Genomic DNA, 20,953 nt, shown 5'->3' with positions numbered 1-20,953 from the left:
TTCCCAATCCTCTGTCTCTCTCTATCTCTGTCTCTGTCTCTCTGTCTAGATCTCTCTCTCTCTCTCTCTCTCTCTCTCTCTCTCTCACACACACACACACACACACACACACACACACACACACACACACCCAGACACCACTAACGATGCATGGTAATATCAGACAAGAGCTAAATGTGTAAGCTGGATGATAAATGACAAGGAGTTCTGTAATGGGGCTTAAGGGAGAGAGCCTTGTACACAGAGAGATGAAGACAGTCTGCCCTGTGTAGGGTCAACATGGGCTTCAGAGAAGCAACAGGGTGGAAGGTACTGAAATATTCAATAGAGAAAAATTAATACCACAGTACCCACGAAGCATAGGGGGTGGGGTGAGGCAGTCAGGGACCACTTGGCTTGAGCCAAGGGTTCCTGAGGAGAGTCCTGGGAGATGACATTTGAGAGGCAGATACTGGTGTCAGATTGGGGAGAATCTTGAAGGCCAGGGATCTGAAACTTGAAGTGAATGGATATGAACTTATATTTCTTTAGGTTGTACTTGCTGAAAATGACATCCCAGTTCTGAGGGTTAGATGAAAAATGCAACCGATTGCTTAGTTCTATTGGGGACTTTGACATATCTTACAAAAGGAATGATGAAAATGGAATTGGAGAACCACCAGGTAAGATTAGCAGCATCTATACGTTGTCAGGTAGTTGGTGATCATAGGTAGTTTACTAGCCATTGAAGGTTTTGGGCTAGTGGGGTGGAATGATTAAACAGAATTTTAAGAATGATCTCTTAGGAAAAATAAGTTGTACAAAAAAGGTCAATTTAGAGTTTTGATTACTGAGCAAATGGGAGATGATGATGGCCTGAATAAAAGGTGGAGGATGGAATAACAGTGGAAATATAAAGTATTACATTAAAAAGAGTTATTTTAAATGACTTCATTGTTAAAATTTATTACTTCTATGTGCCCTATAGTATTTTAAGCTCTTTACATATATTATCTTATTTAGTTTTCTCAGCAACTCTATAATATAGATACTGCTGTTATTCCTATTTTACAAATAAGGAAATTAAGACCCTCATCATTTAAGCAATCTGCTCAGCCTAGAAGTCACAGCTTGAAGGAGTTGGAGCCAGGATTCTAATCCAAGCTGTCCACCTCTGTACCATGTTATACCTGGTTATAGATTACAAAGATGCTTGATCTTTCAACAAAAGTGCCTGAGAGAATGAGGCTGCAAGCACAGGGGCTTGGGAGCCAGAAAGACTCCTCAAGCTTTTTACTGTGTAGTCTTCAGCAAGCCGCCTACCCTGTGTGAGCAACACTTCATTCCTTTGTCAAGCGAGGATTCCTCATGGGTTCTAATTTCTCAGTGCACTAGGAGGATGAAGTGAGATTTATCGATTCCCGTTTCCCTCCTGCTTGTTTTTCCTCCATAGAAATGAGGGTTTAGTCTTTGGAAGAAGATGAAGAGTTCACATGTTATACTTGGGGTGATGATTGGACGTCCAGCTGGCAATGGTGGGTGTATAGCTAGAGAGAGGGGCCTGGGCCTCAAGAGAGTCGAGACTGGACATGGAATTTGAGTTCTTGTTCATGACTAGGTGATGGCTAAGGCATGGGGTGGGAGAGCTCTCCAAGAAAGAGAGTATTAAGAGGACTCCTGAGGACAAGGGGCTGGACCTTGAGATATGCCAGCTCCTCGTGTAAATCACGGAAGAAGAACTAGGGAAGGAATGAAAGAAGGAGCCGTCAGAGAGGTTTAAGGAGACCCACAGTAAAGCAGGGTTTCCTTAAGCGCAGGTGAGGATTAATTTAAGGAGTGGATGGTAAATTGTATTAAGTACCACACAGAGGTCAAAGAGGAGGGAGACTGGGTAAAAAAGAAGGTCAACAATGTAGAGAATTAAGGAGAGTGAAGTGATTATATGGCTGTGTTTTCAGCCAAAGAGTAAAATCAGTTTTCTTTCTTCAACCCTCTAAAGGCTCAGTTTGATTAAATGCAGTTTGGACACTTGCTTTCTGATCAATCCACAGTGTAAAGCTGAGGATAATTACCTTTGCTCTGCTTTACTGTGATTCGTTGTTAACTACTGTTCTTGTCAGAGCTTTAGGCTGTGCTTATGAAATGCCCACAACAACTCAGCAACACACATAGATGATCGAATTAGGCAAAATGAAACCAGCTTCCACTAGATCAAAGCATCCAGTAGGAAGAGTCCACAGCTGGACTTCCTCACACAGTTTTTTTATCCATTACTTTGGCAAATAAATAACTCTGTCTTGCTAAATATCAGATTCTCTTCTTAAATGAAATTAATGTGGGCTTAGATAGATTTCTCTTTAAAAAAAATCAAATATCTAAGAATAAAAAGTGCTGTGTAATTATCAAGTCATTATCTTTGTCATTTATTTCCAATTAAACTGAACTGTTTAATTACAAATAATATCTTAAGTATATTATAAATGGTATAATTAGTTTATCTTTAAATATAATCCTGAGAAGAAGGAGTAAATAATCGATTTTAGAATGCAATTTTAAAAATTAAGGCAAATCCAAAAATGCAGGTTAGAGTTTCTCTGTAGCTTAAGAAAAAATAGATGATTAAAACCCAATACCTTTAGTATTTTCCATTTCAAATGTTACCCCAATTAGCCCATGAAAAACTTTTTACGTACAGATAGAAAGATTCTCACTGGGAAGAGCTTGACAAAGAATGAAAAAGATGAAAATGTATCTGTGTTAATTTTTGATACACTACAGGGAGAATAAATGTTTAAAACCAAACAGATAACACGCTTTTGATTTAGACACCTCAATTAATTTATTAAAATGGCCTTGATTTATGCTTTTATCTCAGACTTCAATCTTTAAAAGAAGTGTTTAAAGCATTCAGAGCCAGAATCATGATCATGCTTCATTGTCAGTAGATGTCTTTCATTCTCAATTTTCAGGGTTATAAAATTCCTTTTTCCCCTCTCTATAGGCATTTTAATGGGAGGCTGGGAGAGACTGCCTCAGGCGTTACTAGTCAAATATTTTAAACTGGATAACAGACATTTAAAAAATAACACTGGTGAATAGTTAATCAATAGGTACTGCCTGGACTTGTTCATTTGTCTGCTTTGTTTGGAATTTTATCAGTGCAGCAAAATAATACAATGAATACAATTAAAAGCCTTTAAAAATCTTGGGCCTGCTGGAACTCTCTGTAACCTCTGTGACCTAGACCGTTTGGACAATGCCAAGGCAGCAGGACGCTCTGAGCTGGACCAAAGCTTACCGTTCTCTGGGCAGGCTCAGTCATTTTCAAGTTTCACCCAGACTGGGGCACTGTTCTCTCCAGACCACATGTCTTTGGACTTCTTCATGCAGCAAGAAACAGAAGGACTTCTGAACTCTGTACCTGGGAAATAGAGGAAGGAAGGAAGGACTATTTTATCAGTGAAACATAAAACTTATCCAGTTATACCCCAAGACAAGACAAAGTACACAATTTAAATACGCAGAGGTAAATAGGAGGATGGGGTGATGATAAAGGTGCAAAAGAAAGGAAGTAAAGACATGTACATTGTTGCCTATTCTAGGAAAATCTCAGAATAATTAAAGAGAAATATTCCCTCACTTAAACATGCACATCATTTTGGCTTTCTGATATGCATTGCTTTAATTACTCCAGATCACAATGACATATTCCTTTAGAAGAATGACTTTAACTAATGTTACCTGCCTCTTTGAGAACTTTTTTTTCCCATATTTAAAAAATGAAAGTGAATGGCTGCAGAAGGGAATGTTGGCGTTTATTCTTTCTTCTGCTTGTTTGATTCGAAATAGCTATGTTGGACAGCAGGTGGTGAGGGTCTGGTGTTTATGAGGTACAACAGCACAATTTATTATTTTCCTTAGTTGCCACCTTGAACTATGAAGGTAGTAAAAACCCAGGGCACATTTATCTGACAGGGTTGTCACAAAGAGCAAAGAAGACCACAGGACTTGCTCATACCACTAGCGTTTGCTTTTTCCATGTTTATAAGATTAGATTTGGGAAAACCATTGATTAAATCGGTTTTCTTTGTTATCCTTTCTGGCATTTTGAAAATTCTGTGTACATTTGAGATGACTAAGTAGTTCTCTAAAGGATTTAATTAACACTGAAAGCCGGAAGATCTAAAGATAATAAATAAGACTTTCTCCCAGTCTTTAACAAGCGGTTTCTTGGCTACTGAAGAAAAACACTCCACCTTCCTCAGCTGTGCACTGAAAATCTTGGGAACTTAAATCTGTGGGTATGAAACCACTCCATTAGACATTATGAGCGTGCTAGAGCCTTTCTACTGGCATAACTGTAATTAAATATTGTAATATATTACTTTTATGCTCCTGATCTTATGCCAGTCATGCTAAGTTACTGCTTTTAGTATAGTTAGGTACAAAGTTCAGCTTTAAGATGGTTAATTTGTAGCTCAAGAAAGATTAACAGATATTTGTGTTTTCCTTCTTGGTAGAAAAAGTATATTATAATGTCTGCTGACCAGTTTGAGACAGATAACAAATGAAAAGTAGGATAAAGTAGCATTTTAAGAGCTTTTATCCCTGCTCATTTTTTAAAAATAAATTTAGTTATTTATTTTTGGCTGCGTTGGGTCTTTGTTGCTGTGCGCCGGCTTCCTCTAGTTGTGGCGAGCGGAGGCTAGTCTTCATTGCGGTGCATGGGCTTCTCATTGTGGTGGTTTCTCTTGTTTTGGAGCACAGGCTCTAGGTGCGCGAGCTTCAGTAGTTGTGGCCCGCAGCATGTGGGATCTTCCTGGGCCAGGGATTGAACCCGTGTCCCCTGCATTGGCAGGCAGATTCTCAACCACTGTGCCACCAGGGAAGTCCCTATTCCTGATCATTGTTCACTGTTTTCCATACCCTCTTAAAGTAGAAAGAATCATGTACAGTACTACTACTGAGATGGAGAAATAGCTGTTCCATTGACTTCTTCGTGTTGACCAGCATCACTCATGCAGAAAGATACCAGTGGGAAACGCAGTGTAGTAGCCAAATCAGAGACTCTGGAGCGAGAGGGTGTGCATCCCAGTTCCAGCTCTGCCCTGTGCTCAGAGTGTGTGCCTGCACGATTCATCTTTCTTTAGCACATTTCTTGTCGTATCTAGTTGACATCTAAAGTGTGTTTTCCTGTGTGTTTTGTTTTGCCATTCCTGTTATTGTAATTTTGCTCTTTCAAATTGGTTAGTTCTTGTATATATGAAGGCAATTGATTTTGCATATAAATACAAGTGCTTTCATGAATTTTTAAAAAATTTGCAATAAATTTTTGGTTGATTCTCATTGTTTTCTGTTAGCAGTTATAACATCTGCAATCAGACATACATAGTTTTATCTTCTCCTTCCTAATTTAATACCATTTAATTCTTTCTCTTTTCTAGTTGTGTTCTAGAACCTTCCTGAAAATGGTAAATAATTTTTTATGAATTTGAAAATATTTCTTTTTCATCTCAACCATAGTCAGATTGCTTCTGCTACTTTCCATTGAGGCTGATGTGCCTTTTGGATTAAAATATTTATAAATAAATAAGTACATACACACAGATTTACACATATAGGCACACAGTTTATCACTGATAACTTCCTAGCTTCCAATTTCAAAGGACATTTTTGGTCTTGATCTTATTTGGCCTCTTTAGAGAATTTCCTACTGTTCTCCCTTATAAACTATGGCCATAAAATCTCCTGGGTCTGGTCAGATCTCTCTGACCATTCTTCGCCATGTCATTTGTGGGCTCTTTCTCTGTTATGCATTGAGGGCTTCCCAGTGTGGCTTGGGCTCACTGCTCTTCTCGTTCTATTTCTTTTCCTTGGGATAGCACATCCATTCTCATAGCTTCCACTCCTGCCTTTATTCTAATGATCCTCAATCTTTATAGCTGGTCCATTTTCATATACTTATAATCAACTTTCCACAAGACTTTTCCATGTAAATGAATCATAGGCACTCTAAACCTGCTCTTCTTTATCTGTTACCTGTCACAGTTGTTCAAGGTCAGTGAATGTTTTCTTAAAAAGCCAATAGGAAATATCCCAAGCTTTGTGACCCATACAGTTTCTGTCCTAAATTTTAAACCCTGCCATTGCAGTGTGAAAATAGCCATAGACAGTGTGTAAATGAATGGGCCTGACTGTGTTCTAATAAAACTTTATTTGCGTAAAAGGAGGCTGATACCCAGGATATAACTGGTTGATGTGTGCATTTTGATGTTACCCATGCCAGAGATTTAGGTTTTATCTTTGACTCCTTCTTCTACATTCTCATAGCCAATATATCTCCATATTTTGCAGATTCACATTCTGAATGTGTCCCAACACATGCCCTTAATCTTTCTTATACAAACGTAATCTTGTACTCAGCCTATCTTTCTTCTGGGCTCTGAAGCCTTGATAATTGCTCTCTCGCTTTCTCTTTCTACCCCTGCCAAAGCTGATTTCCCTACTTCTGGGGAAAACTTTCTGCAGCCAAAAAGGATTACATCACTCCTATGTTTTAAATTCTTGATGACTCTTCATTGTCTGAAGGGGTATTTACAGAGAGAAAGCGTCTTAAGGCATAGAAGGCTCTTCAGAACACGGCTGTTGCTCTCTTCACCAACTTTGTCTCCTATTCCTGTTTCTGTCTGTTCAAGTCCTTGGAGAAGCAAATCCCAAGATAGATGGGATTAGATGTGTAAACAGGAATTGCCTTTGAAGGATATAGTGGGAAAGAACCAGTAGAAATAGGCCAAGAGAGCTTTTTGACTGCAGTGCAGGTCAAACACCCATGAAAGGAGAGCAGGAGAGAGAGGACAGTGTCGGAAGAGCCTGAGCACACAGTTCCGAGCAGGTCTCAGCATGGCCATTGCAGAGGCAAGAGCAGGGGCAGATGTTGCCTGCTGGAGAAGTCCCCACTGGGCAGGAATGGCTCCGTGATTGACAGGGGCTGCTGGGGTCTGGTATGGCTCCTTGTGAAACTGGTGGATCTACAGTTGTAGCAGGTGGAGATGGTCAGTTACCTATGTTCATGCAGAAGTTTCTCTTAAAGGAAAGTTGCTTGGGACCCCTTCATGGCACCACACCTGTAACTTCACACTTAACACTTCAGCTTCAATAAACCTCTTTTGATACTCTTCATATACTGTGATATTTTTCACCTCTGTGCATTTGTTACCACTTCCTACTCTGTCTGCATTGCTTCTTCCGGCCCCTGACTTTGCTTGGTCAACTGCTTTTCACTCTTTAAGTCTCAGCTGAGGAGTAATCTCCTCCAAGAAGATCTCTGTGACTACCTCCCACCTCCCAACTGTGCAAATTCCCATCACTCAGCTCTTCCTTAACATTGTCAGTATATTTTCCAAATTACACTTGGTTGTACATATTCTGTTTTTATTTTTACTAGACAGTGAACCTCTTGAAATAAAGGATTCTTCAGTCTGTGCCCTCAGACACCTACAGTAACTGGTACCCATTTGTTGAATGAAATGCTATACTTTCAACTATTCATGGGAAGGGCAAGTTGACCCAGATGACATAAAAGAAGACAGTATGACAGGTTATACTTATACCATTATACTTGGTTTAGGAGAATTTCATGGTTTTTTAAAATAAGAAATAAAATTTTATAATTATGATTTGTTAGACTCATTTCAACCGAATATGGGCAATCTGAAACAGTGGAAGGAACGCTGGGCTTAAAGTGAAAAGCCCTGTGTTCAAATCCAGGTGTCCTCATTTCCCAGCTGTACAAACATGGGGAAACATCTCTGGAATAATTTTCCTCTTCAATAAGATGGAGGTAGTAATATCACAGACACAGAATTGTGGACCTATCAAACCATTTGTAATGCATTCAACTTTTTGCTTTGACAGAGGTCTCTCTGCTGCCTGCTGTGGCATCGGAGCCTGCAACAAGTATAACTCAGTGTCCCAGGATAGTACTGAAATTTTAGATCATATTACTCCCTGTAGAGAGAATGCATGATAGGTGCAATTTAAAAGCAGTGCTCTTGTAACAATTGGATGTGGGGTGAGTACAGGTAAATCTATTATTTTGGGAAGTAGTTTTGAACTATATCGTTCCCTGAATTATTTCAAGTTACAATTTTTATAGAGTTCGACATTGGAAAAAATGGGACATCAATTATGTAAGACAAGAGAGACTGTTATAGCTCCAACTTGATGGCAGAAGAGGATCCTAGCCTCCTTTGCTTGGGGGTGAATTATTGGGACTGCTCTCTTTATAGCCATGCTTTCCAGTTGCCACTCCATAAACGTAAGAATGAAAACATTAATTTTTAAAGTAAAGATGTTAATAAAAAATAAGTTAAGGAAAAATCACAAAGCACAGAATATTATGCTAGTGAAATAAAGGGACTGAGAATAGACAGGATAAAAAGAAATTAAAGTAAGGCTTACTTAAAAAAAAGAAGAAAAAGATAAAGTAAGAAACGTAGCCTCACAATTTTAAAATGAACTAAAATGACAATAGGAGATGAACTAAAAGATCAAAAGGATAAAAAGATTAAATGAGCTTTAAGGATGCAAACGAGAGACTTAGATATTTAAAATGTAAGATCTCAGTGGACTAAAATAAGTCCGTACAATTGGAAACAGCATAAAATCCTCTTGCAGGAGCACACCTTTGGCATAAAGGGAGAGATAGGAAACCTTGGCCTTGCCCTTTCTCTGTTTGGTGCTTGCATGTTACCCATGAAATATTCCCTCCGTGACCAGGGAGCGAGCTGGATGCTGCTGCCGCTGCTGCTCCCTTTCTGGCCAGTAGAGGGCAGCCTCAGAGAGTCGCGGACAGGCTGAGCTGACCCCGGAGTGTGCTAGCAAAGAGAGCCTGCCCGGTTGTTTCTTTTTTTAAGTCGCTCTCAAATATGCAGAAGCAATACTCCTCCTTCACTCCACTTTGGCTTTCACTCTCTGTATTTTTGCCTAGGATTCACCTCCAGGAGTTTGTTTTTTCCTATCACTTCAGCAACGGTAGATAGTCTTTTCCTCTAGTCCTTAAGCCCCTGGCTTCATTTGTTTTTTTTTTTTTTTTTTCTTATCTTTTTCTGTTTTTCTAAAGCCTGTTTGAGAGCTCTCCAGTCCTCTGAAAATACACACACATACACAAACAACCCATGTCCCCTCCCGCCAATTTGCCCCCCTCCACCCATTACACACAACCCAAACCCATCCACTCATAGATAAGCACACACAGGCAATCCGCACCCCACACATGCACACACACACACATACACACATGCACACAGATGCACGTGCACATGCGCAATGCCTTTTACGCGTTTTCTCTCCCCTAAGTGGCTTCTTCCTGCTAGCCGTTCACATCCATCATTGCAGTACTCCCCATCTCCACCACGGATATAGATGGGAATATTGTAAATTTATTGTTTCTTTTCCGGGGAGATTTTTTTTAAAGCTTTTCCCCTGTGATCTATACATAATGAATAATTCTATTAGAAATGTGACGAACAGTGTAACTTTTATGCAGAGTTTTTGAAGCTCAATGTTGCAGTGCGTTTACTTTCATGACAGCCCTGGGCCGTGGCAGGTGGGGAGCTCATTCGGCTGACACTGTAAATTCTCTCTTGCCATGATTTCCCAAAGCGTGTTCCTTAGGTTCTCATAGATAATGCATGCATTTTAAACGGGACCCCTCTATGCTCAAATAGGTTTGAGGAATGCTGCAGGAGACAGACTTGTTTAATGCAGAACTCCCCAAAGCATTTCATGTGCTAACGTACCCTGGGCCATGCGGCATTTCCAAAACATATCTGGCTAAGGTAACTTATTTTTTCATCAGAACATTACATCTCTAAGCTCAGTGTTCCGTGGAAAATAATTTAGGAAATAATGTTGTAATGACAATAGTGCATTTTCCTTGTTCTACAGGGAAACTGTTTTACAATTGCCCTTATTGAGTTCAAATTTACCTCAGTATATTTCCATCAAATTGGCATTTCTTTATATTTTTTAGTCCAAAAGTATAATAAAAATCCATCTGAGAGCCGATATATAACCTTGAAGAGTCTCCTGAAACCTCAAAGCAGAACAAACACTTTTTATTGTTTTTTGTTAATATGGGTTCCTATAAAAGAGTGCTTTGAAAATCAGCAATCCTTATAAAGGAAAGTAGTCTAATTATACTTTGATCAGGTATTTCTTTAATTAGAGTATCAGTATTTAATGCATGTTACATGGTAAAAAAAAATATATATATATATATATATATATATAAAATAAATGCATCATCTGAAAAGCAGTAGATAGAAAGAGAGCAAGAAAGAGAGAGAGAATTCAAATGGATCCCACTGGGAAGAGTCCTTGCAGACAGAACTCTAGTACAGATGGCAGGTGGGGCAGGGCACCTGTGGCCCCCTCTCAGCTTTCCTTTGGGAATCTCACTTGTAAGATATACCCTGCAAAGCCATCCACTGTACTGAGGACTCCATGTGATTTTTTGATACTGTTTGGAAGATTACTTAGGCACAAGGGACAGAATTTGAGTAATGTTATTCTGAGTTAAGTAAAAATTATCCTTCTCGTAAGATCTAAGAAAGTGCAAATGTGAAGGTAGTCTTTATGCCAAAACCTGCCACAGAATAGCTCATAGGAAGGACCTCACTCATTTGCCTTCTAAACTGAAGAGAGAGCTTCGACCAATGAGTAATTTCCTAGGAAATCCACCATTCCAGTGGACCTAAGACGTGGTCTGTGTTTAGTGGGTGCTTTTTTCTTTTGAAGTCACCACCTGCTTCACGCATTCCTTAGGGCATCATCATTTTGTGCTGAAGGGATCTCCCTGCTGTGGAGATTTGCATTTTAACAACAAGCAGAGAATCAGAGCCACTGATCCTTTTTTTTTTTTTAATAACAAAGTGAATCAGTTATACATATACATATGTTCCCATATCTCTTCCCTCTTGCATCTCCCTCCCTCCCACCCTCCCTATCCCACCCCTCCAGGCAGTCACAAAACACCTAGGGGTAAGACAGGAATAAAGCCACTGATACTTTGAGCACAGCTTTCAGCAAATACCTTAGGATATGTTGGAGAGTTACGGCAAGCTATTCCCAGAGAGCATGCTCCGACCTATTTTGTAATAATTAAGCAGCTATTTTATATCCTATTGGGAAAAAAAAATCACACACGTGTCTTTTATGCTCTTCACCCTCTTTTTAGCACTAAGCACTCTAGTAGGCACATAGTAGGTACTCAGCAGATGGCAGGTGGGCAATGGCATGACTACCTACTATCATTTGGTTTCCTTATTATATTTGTAGATATGGTAAATTATGCTTTCTAAATATATATGTGTGTGTGTATACACACACACACACACACACACACACACACACACACACATACACACATATATATATGATGAACATCAAAGGAAAGAGCAATGGAATGGCAATACCATCAAAGGATCCAAGGGTCAGAAGACCATTTACTCCGTCACTACCATGCTGGTTCTTGGACCTCTGAGTGTGCACCTCCAGTGAAGATGAGCGAACCATTAGTGCAGCAGGTCATTCCACTGTGATTAACGTTGTTGGAATGATCTTCCTTGTTTGGAGCAGAGAAGGGGTCCCTAATGAAAACCAGCAATTGGGCAAAGTTGGTGTTGCCTCTCTATTTCCTGCAGTTAATTACCATACACTTCATCAGTCTCTCCACTCCCTTGACTTGCTGGAAATACTATTCTCCAGGTTCTGCTCTATGTTTTCGATCTTCCTTTTGATTCTTACCTTTCTGTAAACCTTTGGAAATTGGGATTAACTGGGCCTTCTTAGGCCTGTTCTTGTCCTGTTCACTTTGCTAGTATACCATTCACTACCTTGTGTCCACGTAGCCCTGATGATTCCCAGATCCTCATACAGGCTGATATATCTGTTGAATTCTGGATGCATATTTCTGTACACCTCTGGACATCACTACCTACATGTTTCCAGGATCCTCAGGCTTAGCAGGGGCAAAACTAAGCATAAACGCTCTGTGACACCTTCCCTTTAGGAAACGTCTCTGTTTTCTCCTTATCTAAGCTCTTTTGGAACATGTTAGCACCTTTATCAGTATACTGTCAGTTAATTGTGACAGACCACACACACATACATGCACACACATTATGAGTCCTTTTCTAGAATGCTAGTTTTTATACAAAATATATTAGCTCCTAGTGGGAAGTCACCTGTACTGTATATGCCTTTTGGATGCTATTTACTCAAGTTTCAGAAGGCATCCTGCCATGGGACTCTCTGCTTCTCTTGAAGGGGATGCATGCTATGTGTGTACCAGTCCTATTGTTGGTTACGTATTATGGTCTAGTCTGGGGCTGTAAAATCTTTCCATAGCCCCACAAAGCGCTACACTGAAATGTGCTTTCCTCAAAGGCTACAAATTTAAAAAAATGTCAAGCCAGTGCCACGATCTCTTTCGAAAACCCTTCCATTGAGATAGCCTTTGCCAAGAACACAGTTTTGAAACAAAGCATGGTGTTTTCTCCCTGAAGATTAGATTCAGGACAAAGTATCTTACGGAAAGTTGAGACTTTGTCAAGGCCACTTTAGAATTTTTCCAAGTAGCCCGTTTCTTCTCCACGCAGAGTCTTGTCCTGGCCTCAGAAATTTCTGGTTTAGAAAACAGGGTGCCAAGGCAGCCGCCTCTTCTCTGCTGATTGTTTTTGCACTGTCCTCCTTTCAGAACAAGATCATCCTGGACCCCATGACGTTCAGCGAGGCCCGGTTCCGGCCGTCCCTAGAGGAGCGCCTGGAAAGCATCATCAGCGGCGCGGCTCTCATGGCCGACTCCTCGTGCACCCGCGACGACCGGCGGGAGCGGATCGTGGCCGAGTGCAACGCCGTGCGCCAGGCGCTCCAGGACCTGCTCAGCGAGTACATGAACAACGTAAGTCCCGGGCTCTCAGGCCCGCGCCGCCCTCGGGGGATTCCGGTGCGTGATCTGGTGGCTCTGAGGAAAGCAGGCACAGTTTGGAAAGAGGACAGGTGAAACCCAAGAGCCGCTTTGGGAGCGTCCTGTCTTGATTGCGTGTCGGAATGCATTGGTAGCAGGGAAGAGATTGGTGGAAGAGGTTTCATAGGAAAACTTTGGCTTTTTACTTGAGTGATTTCTGGGTCGTTTTAGTGGCTGCCCTTTATTTAGGTAAGATTTCAGTCGGCAAAAGTAGACGGTGGATGGAAATAACTGAGGTCACACTGAAGTCCTCTACACAGAGCAATTTCAAAGCTAAGGATGGCTGTAGATGGCTAATCTTCATCCCGAAGAGGCATTAGGAATTATAATAGATTTTCAAAAGTTTGGACAGAGTTGGTTAAGGTGGAAACTTCTAACTGCAGTAAAACTTGGGAAAACTTTATTGATTCACTGTGCATTTAGAAATTAGGGAATGTCTCCAAGTTTTCAAATGGCTGTTAGTAACATCTAGTGATATGGCAGCAGAGACACCAGCTGTTCTCTCCTACAGGTGTAGAATGTGATACTTCTTGTGTACCTGAAAACTAGATGAAGGAGATGAAGTTTTGAAAGGCACTGAATTATGTTTGTATTGATTTGCTCTATTCATTCAGCAGAGGTGATGTTGTTGATGCCCAGGGCTTGCACCCATGAATGATCTGAGTTCCTCCTGTCCTGGACTCCTGGGTTTGAGAGAATTCAGCATAAAGTGGGAAAATGTAGTGAGGTCTTGACATTACATGTTGAAGGAATGCCCTGTGTAGGTGGCAGGTAGGGAACGGGGACTCTGAAAATCGGCTCCCAGCCTTTGAAGCCCACCCTGGGTCCTGCTGGAACACCCTGAGGCAAAGCTGAGACAAAGCAGTCAACCCATGCCCTTCCCTCCAGCCTGGTTCTTCTTACCACTCCCATCCCTAACTGACCTGTAGGTCCTCAGATCAAGCCAGGAGTCAGCAGTGCCAGGCACAGAGCTCCTCCTGCCACACCCTCCAGAGAACTTTGATCTAGAAAACAGAAAGATGTAGAATGCCCTCCTCAAAGCCCAAATCTGTTTCCTCCCCATACACCTTCAGATTCTTTGCTTTTGCAAGATTTGCCCATTTTCAGCACACAAAGAATAAGGTGTGGTTGTCTCACGTGGTATTCATCTGCTTATGAGGACTTCTCTATAGGATCTGGATGGCCAACACTTTCTGTGATTTTGGTCTACGGGTGCTACGCAGGGTACGGCTAGAAACGTCGATCGCCAGTGCCTTCCATCCTGTGTCAATCGTTTTGAATAATGGATTTAACAAAAAAAGAGGGCTTATAAAATCTGGGATTCTGTTTGTTTGTTTTTAACAGAATGGCAACAGGCTAATGATTTATATGTGGAATTTGATTTTATATGAAGGCATGCTGGTATTTCTAGCAATGAAGAATTACTGCCAAAGAAGGAAGTAGAAACTGTGGAGATCAGAGTGATGGTTAAGATCTCAATATAAATAAATCAGAAAAAGAAGGATGTTCCTGTGTTCTTTTAATCACAGAATGTGATTAAAGAAGAATTGATCGAGATGTGACATGTAATTTTCAGTTCGTTGTCTAGAATCCGGTCAAGTAGAAGTTTTTCTTTCAGTATAAACTCATACAGATCAGCAGAGCTGATGGATTTTTGTGTTTTATTGACTCCAGGTGCTTGTTTTTCTGTTCACAACCTTGTGATGCAGGAATGTTTTGTATTTTTATTGAAAATTAGGCTTCTACTTTGACACAGTTACAGATAATACGTAGGTGGGTATAGTGCTTAAATTTTAAAGTGTGAAAATTCTGTTCATTTTGAACCACCAGGATCAAAGGCTGAAATAAAACACCTCCTACTGACTTTTTTATAAAGTGTATAAAATTTACTTGGACTTCACACTTCTTTGGTGATTTCAAGGTAGAACTGGATGCAGCTAGACCAGCTCCATAAACCCTGTCTAGTGCACTCATTACTACTGCCACAATATCAATTTATATTTATTTTGATATAGCATCTGTGCCTTACTAAAATGTCTGTTGTAGTTAACAGCAACCAAAACATTAGTCAGTTGTGACTAGACTGTTATAAGATATTTCACTTTCAATTTTCTAAGCTCTGGACATGAAGGTTTTATCAAGTTATCACTCTGCAGATTTTCATATTAATATGCTAGGCAATATCATTAGGATAAAGAAATAATTAGATTGAGAAGAAAAGATTTTGAAATTGGCATAACTGACACTTCTGATGAGATTGGGTGCATTCAGAATGGTATGGCCATAGACAAAACTGACATTTCTGGATTCTAAAAGTCACCTGATCAGTTCCTGATGAAGATTCAACTTTTCATGCTCACTCGTAGGTGAAGCTGTTCTAAAATCATACGCATCCATGCCAAGTGGTATGAAATGGAGGAAGATGGACATTGGGGAAAAGAGCTATAAACTAAATGATTAGGAGAAAGTTGTCTGCATGGGGTATGAGCCATGTTTTAGCCACATGGATACACTGAGCTCAATAGGGTGTCAGTTGTCTGTTGGATATTTCCACAAGGGTATATTCAAATTAATGAATGTGTGTGTGATTTGAAGATTTAACAAAATCATGCATGTAAAAGAGACTGTGGTTTGAGGAAAAAGGGCTGAGTGAACAGATGCTTGTGACAAAATTTATGATCCCAGAATGTGACAGTGTTAGAAAAGATGGTTGGAATGGTTTTGGGAAAGCCTTCGATGGCCTTAATTATTTTTTATCAAGTTAATGATGTAATCCAGAGAAGGTTCTTAAAAATAATCCTCCTTGAAATCAAACATCATTATTGTACATATGTGAAGACTAATGGGTAGAGAGAGACTCTTTTTCAAAAGGATGTGTGACCTTTGGATTAGTGCCATCAGAGTGGTTTTTGCAGTATTATGCTGAGTACTATAAATAGATCCAAATTATAATGAAGACATAAACGTGTATCTGGAACTTATAATTTTATACAGCTTTCTTTCATTGGCAGTAAAACTACTTTTTCATCAAAAAAAAATCTTAAAAGTGGCCTCATGACAGGGAACAAGTAAACATGGTATTTTATTGATCAACATTTTGTGATGGATTTGAAGTTAGAATATTGTATTTATTTAGTGGATATGTATTGCATGCCTGCCTACTTTGTGCCTGACACTGTTCTAGGATTCTGGGGATATAGAAGGGAAAAAAATAGACAAACTTCTCTGCTCTCATGGAGTTTACACTCTAGGTTGGGGAGACAGACAATCAATCAATCAATAATCTGAGTAAGAGTTATCTCAGATGGTGATAAGTGAAACAGGGAAATATAAAACCTGTGAGATGGCAGCATGGAGTGTAGTTGTAAGGATGACCTGGAAAAGGTTCACTGAGAAGATGACACTTGGTTAAAGATCTTTCAGAGATGAGGGAGCAGAGAGCACTTGAGGTGGAATGAGAGGCAAGGTCTAGTGCTCATTGACCTTGTGTGAGAAGGTGCCTGAGCTCTTGAGGAACCTTCTTGGGGAGGCTCACAGGCTGTTCCAAGTGAGTGGAAGGTAGCAGGTGATGGGGTCTTCAAGGAGACAAGGTGTCAGACTATGTAGGGCCTTGTGCACCATTATTCAGAATTACACTTTTACTTTAATGAAATGGGAGGCCATTGGAGAATGTTGGGCAGAAAATGTCATAATTTAGGTATTGAGGACAGGTCATAGGAGTTCAAAAGGTAAAAAACAAAACAAAACAGGAGGACAGAGGAGGAGAGGAGCCCCTGGAATAATTCATGAAAGGATGGTGGCTTGTGCCAAGAGGTAGCAGTAGTGTAAAGTGCTCAAATTCTAACTATTTATGAACGTGGAATGGACATTGGGCAGTGTGAATGGCAGCTGCAGCTGTATCAGCCGCCCTAATATGGTATCTTCAGCTTTGATATCTTCATTTCGTTTTGGTTGCACAGAAAATTCTGATTTACTCAGATGTAGTAACACTTGGTAAACAGCTCACTTTGCAATGCCTGGATACTCTGCTAGACAGATTACATTTGAAAAGGGAGTTCAGTAGAAAAATTTTGTTTCAAAAATACCCAAGTATGGTTCACATTCTTATAAATATAAAAGACTAAAAAGATATAATGCTTATTCTAAGTACTAAAACGAAATGCTGAACAATATGGAGATGTGTTAAACCATTACTACCTTCTACACAATTCACTGTTAGGCTTTGGTGAGGAAATGTGATGAGCAGATAGGCCTGGACCTTGTGCGTTTTGGTGCTGAACTGCCTGGTTCAGTTTCATAGACAAAAACACTCTGTGTTGCTCTAGATTGTTCTTTAAAGAGTAATGCACAGCTACAGTTTTCTTAAACAGTTGCACAGTTAGAGATTGTATGCACAATGATGGCAGAGACTAAGGTGGCATAAAGGAATGATTTTCTGGTCTCATCTGTGTTAAAGTGTGGCAGGTTATTTTTTAATTTTACTTTTATGAATAATTAAAATTATATATTTTTATAAAATATTTGAATCTAACTTTTTTTCAAGCCTCTTGAAGCATCTAAGTGAATCCCTGGGGACAGTGTGTAAACCGCTAATGTAATGCATGCATTAAAAGCACATGGGGACAAATTGATGTGGGAACATATGTACATATTACAAGTGCCTGAAGGGTCATTGTCACAGCCTTTGCTTTAGGGTGGAATTTAATGTAAAGGGTGTTCCTGATGGAACCTATTTGTGAGGGGTTAAGGTCTGAAATGAGATCTCAAAGGGTCATTTCCAGCCTGGTTTGGGGCCCATACCCCACCAAGGCTCCAGCATACAACAGTACATGAGGAACATGTAGAGTGATATCCAGGGCCTGGGGAGCTCTGAAAAGAGTGGGCTTCACACTGTTTTTTTTGTTGTTGTTGTTTGTTTTCTAATGGTGCAAAAGAAATATATGTTCATTGTAAAGGATGAAAAACAAAGATAGAAGAAAAAGTTTATTCACAATCTCACTCCCTAAAGATAATCATCTTTGATAATTTTGTACATGTCTTTCCAATGTTTGTAAACTTCTATGAGTGATATATTTATACACACACAGAGACACACATATGTTATGCCTGGAGTTGTAAAAAATGGACTCATTGTAAATGATGACTTGTAATCTATTTTCTTTACTTAATATAGTGTGAATATGTTACCATATTAATAAACATTCTCAAACCTTATGTTGACTAGCTGAATAACATTTTATTATATAAATATGCAATAATTCATTTAGAAGCAATACATTTTGAGAGTATTTTTATATAGCATATTGGAAAAGATAAGTAGGCAAGACTTCTGGGGCTGGCAGTAGAGAAGAGTGTTTGAGATCCCAAGCAAGACTGAGGAACAGAGTGAGAAGGTGGGGAGAACACGGCTTCCCAGTTTCTGTGCTTAAGGGGCTCCCTGAAAATTTTGTGCAAGGAACGTTTTGTAGGTAAAGAAAATTTAAATGCCTCTGAGGTTCTATTTTAAATTGTCTTAAGTATATTTTTCTGTACTTTATCAATTTTCTGCATAAATTTGATTTTCATTTATCAGAATTTCTGTAAGTTGGCTATGTGTAGTACTGCCAAGAGGGACTCAGAACATCTAGAGGACAAGTTCAATGGTTAGATTTGACCCAGATCCCAGAGAAGACATTGAAAGCTTCTGAAGGGAGTGTCATCAGAAAGATAACTTTGTCATAGAAATTGTTATAATGTTGGATTTCTCCAAATGGGAAGGCAGGAGAAAGATGGAGTAGTTGTTATCACATAAGAATAAGGGTAATTGTTGATTAAACATAACATTTGTTTTCAGTATTATCTAGGCCTTCTCATTTCTCTCCCTTCTGTAATCATGTAAAAGAGGGGATGAAACTCACAAAAGCCACTTTGGCCAATTCCGAGTTTCTCTACTAAAAGGTTTGGCTTAAAATATGTTTAAAAATGCTTGTGGGCTGTTTATGACCTAATGTTGCCTATACCCTCCCCCCCACCCCATAACAGCCCTCCATTTTAAGGGGTATCTTAATGGGATTGGTTGCTTCATTCAAGGGCAAGAGTTCTAATATCCCAAATTTGGTACCTCTGGTGAGGTTTTCCTTGCCTTTTCCTTATTTGAAACTTTTCTTTTCCCCCTTTCTACTCTCTGCCTTCAAATATGTTCAGTGCCCACATCTCTATTAATTTTGAAGTTGAAGTTCATCTGTGCAATTATGCTTTTCATGTAAAACGTTTGCATCCATGAAGAGACAGTTTTAAAATTCCTTTTGAGTTGCAGGTTCTGGCTCAGGTATTGAAAGAGCACAATTAGTTTACCAGCCTGTTCTCTGAGGTCTAAAACTATCCTTTGAATCTACTCTTCCAGTGGAATATGGTTGGGGTGGGAAGTCATCTGGGTAGTGCATGAGGCCTCCATCCTTGAATTAAGGCATTTGCAATCCTATTTGCCTCTGTTTCCAGGCAGTTTTCAGTGTCACTCATAGAGGTACCCTGAGACTAGTACAGGATCTTCCAAATTTTTAATCTTTTCCTTTCCTTCCGTCTTCTTATATTAATATTGTATTCCTTTGCTGTAGTGGGATCTCAAAAAGCCAAGGGGGTGTCGTGGGGGGCATGCAGGCGGAAGTCACTCAGGCACAGGTGGTGGGAGAACGTCCAGCCATGCTGGTGGGACATGTTCCTTGGAAGGAAATAGTGCAAGTGAGAGTGTAAGAGATCTTGTGCCAGACCAAGCATCCTACAGAGCATGAGAATGTTCCGAGAGGCTTCAGGAGGAGATCCAGACTGGCAGGTGGTTGGTTGACACTAGAGTGATCTGGGCACAGTCCCACAGTAGCTATGGAGCACAGGTGTAGGTAACATCCATTCCTTGTGGGGACATGGCGGTCTCTTTGGTCTCAAAGGACCCCAGCTGTGGGAATTTATTCCAGTGGGGATTTAGGCCCTTTGAAAAGTACAGCATGCGATACACATGTTTGCTATTACTAATCATCAGCTCATGACATACAGTTAAATGACTCACAGGATCCCAGGACAGATGAGTCTAACCAGACTTGTTTTACTTGGATCATCAAGGTCAATTCGCAGTGCGGTCTCACACATTATCTCCTTGGCCAGGAAAAGTACTTCCTACGTGAAACCCTCCTTTGTTCCCCACCGTGGATAGTTTAGCAGACAGGTAGCCTTACAGACAGGTAGTCTTACCGTCAAAATGGGGCTCCCAGTCTAGTTCTATAATGAATTAAGTCTGAGCAATGGAAATCATAACTCCAGGAGCTCACTGGTGACTTCTTTATGGAGGAAAAGCAGTTCTGAGCAATCAGTCTCTCTCTCTCTCTCTTCCCCCCTTCCCTCTCTTTCTTCTTCCCTCCCTCCCTTTTCTTCTCGCTACCACATTTGTGCCTGGTAGAATTTCTTAAAATTATTTTCAGTGCATGGATGAACTCACAAGAATGTAAGGGAGTTACTCAGAGGTAAGAAATGACAAGAAAACAATAGACTAGAGATAGGTCTGCAGATTCCTCCTGGCCTAGACTTTGTTTTTAAATGGTACAATATGTAAAGAACAGGAGGCAAAGTCTGAGACCCAGCTGGATGGACAGGCAGATTAGGGACCTCAGTGTAAAGCCTGGATTCTCAGATGGTGTCACTACGAGGGCATGAGCTAAGAAAATAAAACTTCCACGCAGAGAGAAGCAATGGAAATACATGCTGTCTTGGCTTCTAAAAAGCAGGAGAAAAGAATCTCTCCTCTGCCACCAAGAATTTCTAACCACGATCTCAAAATCACTCAGTTTTGGGATCAGAATCTATATTTGAGGGTGACCTAAAGTTTACTCAAAATTTCATTTTAAGTCATTCTAGGTGGTGGGTTGCTAGGTACCTGGCAGAAGCAAAGACCAATCCTCTCTAGAGGAATACACTTTA

General features: G+C 40.1%; 1 protein-coding gene across 2 annotated transcripts in view; it reads left to right on the top strand.

Moving 5' to 3' along the window:
• Nucleotides 1-20,953, top strand: part of CTNNA2 (catenin alpha 2) — a 1,196,494-nt gene that overhangs the window by 426,025 nt on the left and 749,516 nt on the right. For both annotated transcript variants that reach the window (XM_060027447.1, XM_060027448.1), the window contains exon 7: nucleotides 12,740-12,943. In XM_060027447.1, coding sequence (XP_059883430.1) covers nucleotides 12,740-12,943 — 204 coding nt within the window. The remainder of the gene's footprint in view (nucleotides 1-12,739; nucleotides 12,944-20,953) is intronic.

This window comes from Delphinus delphis, chromosome 12 (assembly GCF_949987515.2).
Source record: "Delphinus delphis chromosome 12, mDelDel1.2, whole genome shotgun sequence".
Lineage (NCBI taxonomy): Eukaryota > Metazoa > Chordata > Mammalia > Artiodactyla > Delphinidae > Delphinus > Delphinus delphis.
This window is presented reverse-complemented; position numbering and strand designations above follow the sequence as displayed.